Below are 4547 nucleotides of genomic sequence, written 5' to 3'. Positions count from 1 at the left end.
ACCCATTTGAATATTATGGAAGAATGTATAAGGTTTCACAATCATCTTTAAGTGATGTGGGCTTGGGTCTTTTCAGTGTCTCTAAGATTTCCATGGGAACTTATTTGTTTCCTTACATAGGAGCAAGATATGACCATGAATTATGGAAACAATTATGTTTATATTATCCTCGAATGCATACTTATGCAATAGAGGAGGAAGAAAACACTTACATTGTGGGTGATGTTCTTGATGGAGATGTAGCAAGGTATACTAATAGCTCCCTCTACAATGATAGCCTAATGAATGTAGTCTAGGTTGATAATACTACATGTCCATCTTGGAGAGAAGATGGACATGTAGGTTTTATTGACACAATTGCTCACTTACAAATTTTATGTCATCTTTTGCCATTTCGAATAGAATAAGTGATAATTTTATTGCCACCTTTTGCCATTTCACACATTAGAAATGGCAAATTGTATGGCACTAGTTGATCTAAAATGTAGTGCCAATTCATACATTAGAAATGGCAAATATATATGGCACTTTTGGTTGCCATTTTGTTTGTGAAAATGTCAAAACTATATGGCACTAAGGCACATTTAGTTGCCATTTCATACATAAGAATGGCAAAATATATGGCACATTTGGTTGCCATTTTGTATGTGGAAATGGAAAAAATATATGGCACTTTTGGTTGCCATTTCAATATATGTGGAAATGGCAAAACTATATGGCACTTTTAGTTCCCATTTCATATGTAAAAATGGCAAAATATATGGCACTTTTGGTTTCAAACAAAAAAATGGCAAATATATATGGCACTTTTGGTTGCCATTTCCAAAAAATGGCACTTGTGGAAATAGCGGCAAGAAAGTGCCATTTAATAATGTAGAAATGTCACTTTTGGGCTGCCATTTCTACCTAGCTTTGTAGTAATGGATCTGTAGTGTTTTATGGTATGTGGTTTGGGTGCACATTCTATGTTGGTATTGTATTATTGGTGCTACATGGTTGGTAAGTATTTGTGCGGACCTTGGAGACAAACCTAGAGGGTGTGGGGTGGAAGCATCAAAAGGGTGCACAACACCATTTCTCTAGGAAAAGGTATATCATGAAAGTTCATTGGAATCAAGCTCGGAACTATAAGCTCGTGGGTCTGAACTCGGGAAAAAATCATACTCACTTCAAGAACGTAGTTGCATTGTGATAGTAGTGTTATTCCTAGCTTGATACTTGCACACGAACTTTGTATACTTCAATGAGAAAAAATCTTAGAGACAAACTCACACGTGCTTTGTTTTTTAGAGTGTTGGTAGGGCATGCAATAGGGCAAGGGTGATGTGAATGTAAAGAAAAGAATATTTCTTTAGGCTTGGCTTGGGATACTAATAAACAAAAATTGACTATGATATCTTGGGATTCTATTCTAATTGAGAATCATAATCTCTTGGTCAAAAATTGACTATGATATCATTGTCATTGGGTGTTTCTTTTTCATTTACCAATGCTTCCAAAAAACATATCAAATGAAAAACGCAAAGCAGTTTTAAAATTTTCATTTCTATATATATAATTAGCCCGATTACATAGGATTGTTGGCTAGTGACAATGTGATAACAAAGATTGATTTTCATTAGAAAAGGGAGGGTGATGCTTAATTTTTTATCCTTTTTGGCCTATATATAAAGGTACTCATGCTTGCTCGAGATCGTCATCATCTACTTTCTTCTTTTACTTTCTACATCATGTTTTTTTTTTCCTCACACACATCTACAAGGGGCACATCTCCTCATGGCCTACAGTGATAAGGGATTCGAACGTGGGCAACCAACTCAAATGGGTGAATGCCCAAAGCCTGATCTCCATCTATTATATCATGATGGCTACTTCTAATTTGATACTTCAAGTGTGCAAGAGCTATGATTTCTAATCCATTAGGACAAGAGGCATGTTGAATGTGGACCTAGGACAAAGAAGGAGAGATCTTCATCTTTGTATAGGTTGTGAGGTTTTGTTTTTTTTTAGACATAGACATGGGCATGCACGAGGGGAATATCCGCCCATGGCCTACTCAGGTAGGTAGCAGGGGGCATTCGACGGGATTCGAACGCAAGCAGCGAGCTCAGGTAAGTGAAGGCCAGGGGCAGGAGGGACCGCTAGATCTTTATTTTGTATAAATGTGAGGTTTGTGTGGACACTTAGAGAGGCGCTAACACTTCTTGAGGATTATTGTAACCATAGTATTCGTTGTCCTGCGATTATCATCATACTATTTTGTGAGCTGCTATGACGATTACCTTGCACAGGAGCTCCCTTATCAGCTTCCTTCTCTGCCTCTCCATCGGCATTGCTAGCCATAGCTCCGCCCACTTCACTTCCACCATCTCCCAGTCCCCTCCTCCGGCCTTTCTTACGGCTTTTACCATGCCTCCTGCCCCAACGCCGAACTAATCGTTCGGAATGCCGTCAAGTCCTTCCTCACTCCCAACATCTCCCAGGCTGGTTCCGTCATCCGCCTCGTCTTCCACGACTGCTTTGTGCAGGTGCTTGCCTTTTAGCTCTTGCAGCTCGCTGATCAGCCTGCTTGACGTTGCCGATCGGGACCATTGGCCGGCGCTGAGCTTTTGCCTCGACTTTGATGCTGCAGGGCTGCGACGCTTCGCTGCTCCTCGCCGAGCCGACTGGCGAACTGTCCGCTGCGCCAAACCTTTCACTACGGTCTCAGCCTTTAGCCCTCATACAGTAAATCAAAGAGCTCCTCGACGCGAGCTGCCCAAACACAGTTTCGTGCGCGGATGCGATCGTCATGGCTGGCAGCGCAACTCACCAGGTACTAAGCATCGTCCATGGAGATCCTTTGCACGTCTACAAAAAGAGACTAAAGTAGTTACAGTTGTGAGATGGCCAATTATATATGTTTGGTGTCTACTCTGCGTTTGCTGTTGTGAAGGCGGGAGGGCCATAATTTGATGGTCCTACAGGTCGTCTAGACAGTCTGAATTCTGCAGGCGAGCAGACAGCTCTCGCCGATTTGCCTTCGCCTGCATTCAACTTCACCACGCTAAGCCTTTACTTCACCAGCTTGGGTCTTGATAACACGGATCTCGTGTCTCTCTCTGGTAATTAGCTGATCATGCCCTTTGATGTCCATTATTTTGCTTGGTAAACAACTGTTAATGATCGCGTGGACATTTGGGCGTCGCAGGAGCTCACACCGTGGGTCTAGCGCACTGTGCAGCCTTCAACAATTCCATCCTCCCGATGGTTGAATCCGGGCTGGATGCTTCTTTTGCCGAAACTTTGCTGCAAGTTTTCCCAAACAACCAGAGCAATCAGGAGACGGTGCAGGATCCGGTGACACCCAACACCTTTGACAATCAATACTACAAGAATCTGCAGCGTGGGAAGGAACTGTTCGATTCAGACAGAGCATTGTTGAAGGACGGAGATAGCAGAGCTACCGTGGCAATGTTTGCAGCGAACGAGGCGAAATTCTTCGAGCAGTATGCGTGGTCGTTCGTGAAGATGAGCATGGTGGCCGTGAAGACTGCAAGCACAGGTAACGGCCATGTACGCAAAGTCTGCTCCCTCCTCAGCAGTGATACCGGCACGCATGAGGAACTTTAAACCAGTCCCTAGTGGAAATTTTGAATAAACATATGTATGTTGGTAGGATATTCCTATCGGGGTGGTACTTATTTAATTTTACATCATGTCTATGTCCATAGTAGAAAAAGAGGTGGTAAGAGCAAGTCCCCTTGGACCGGATTTTCCTCTTCGCTACGATGGAAATTAGCTCGCTTGTTTCATTATAGGCTAGGTTGTTGAACTCTCTTGTAGGGGGAGGTGGTTTTATCCTTTTTTTGTATGCATTCTAGACCATGCACAATGTTGAATTTACATGTGGATTTTGTATATGTATGTACATATTATATTGGATTTGCAAACTTCCAACAATTTTTTGTGAGATGGAAGGTTGTCCTAGCTTTAGCAATTAACAAGTTTGGGTTATATATATTTCATAAAGTTCCCAATATTTGGCATGGTAAAGCTTTAGATACTTGTATTTGGCAAGAATAATTGTTATGTATTGTCATAAAATATTTTGTCAATTTGTCTAACCCAGACATATGGTTTTTGTAAAATTTTGAAGCATATAAGTTATTTATAAAAGTTTCCAATCTTTAATGAAGAATTTCTATAACTGTTGTTTCTTTTGGCTTACAAGAGCCCTTTCATATTTCAAGTTACTTTGCATAGCTCTTCAGCCTTGGAATTTGGTGTGTATGGCACACATGCTATAGCTTATTTGCTATTTATTGGCATGCCAAAGGCAAAGCCATAGTGCTTGTTTTGGGTTCTCTTATTATGGGAAATGTGCAAGAGCCTTAAATGAATGCTATGATAGAAGGGTAACTTGAGAGGGGCTTTAAGAGCTATCATAATCTAAGGGTGAGGTTGTCACATATCCTTTAGCATGCCCAGTGAAATTTTCACCTTATTTCTCTTACTTTTGGTATATATGCTTTGCCTTGTTTACTCTTTGTTTCTCTTAGTCTTTG

The 4547-nt window shown here is 41.2% G+C and overlaps 1 protein-coding gene across 1 annotated transcript; it reads left to right on the top strand.

The window, feature by feature from the left end:
* Positions 1–2018: 2018 nt before the first annotated feature.
* On the top strand, positions 2019–3942 carry LOC147902038 (uncharacterized). Its single transcript, XM_087374407.1, has 5 exons — positions 2019–2111; positions 2276–2528; positions 2633–2815; positions 2967–3104; positions 3191–3942. Exons 1-5 carry the CDS (start codon positions 2019–2021, stop codon positions 3610–3612), a joined length of 1089 nt encoding a protein of 362 aa, XP_087230533.1. The 3' UTR covers positions 3613–3942.
* The last annotated feature ends 605 nt before the right edge of the window (positions 3943–4547 follow it).

Source organism: Dipteris shenzhenensis, chromosome 5 (assembly GCF_047967505.1).
Source record: "Dipteris shenzhenensis isolate YYH24624 ecotype China chromosome 5, Dip_SZ_1.0, whole genome shotgun sequence".
Taxonomy (NCBI): domain Eukaryota; kingdom Viridiplantae; phylum Streptophyta; class Polypodiopsida; order Gleicheniales; family Dipteridaceae; genus Dipteris; species Dipteris shenzhenensis.
Note: the sequence above shows the minus strand (reverse complement) of the source record. Positions and strands in the feature narration are given on the sequence as shown.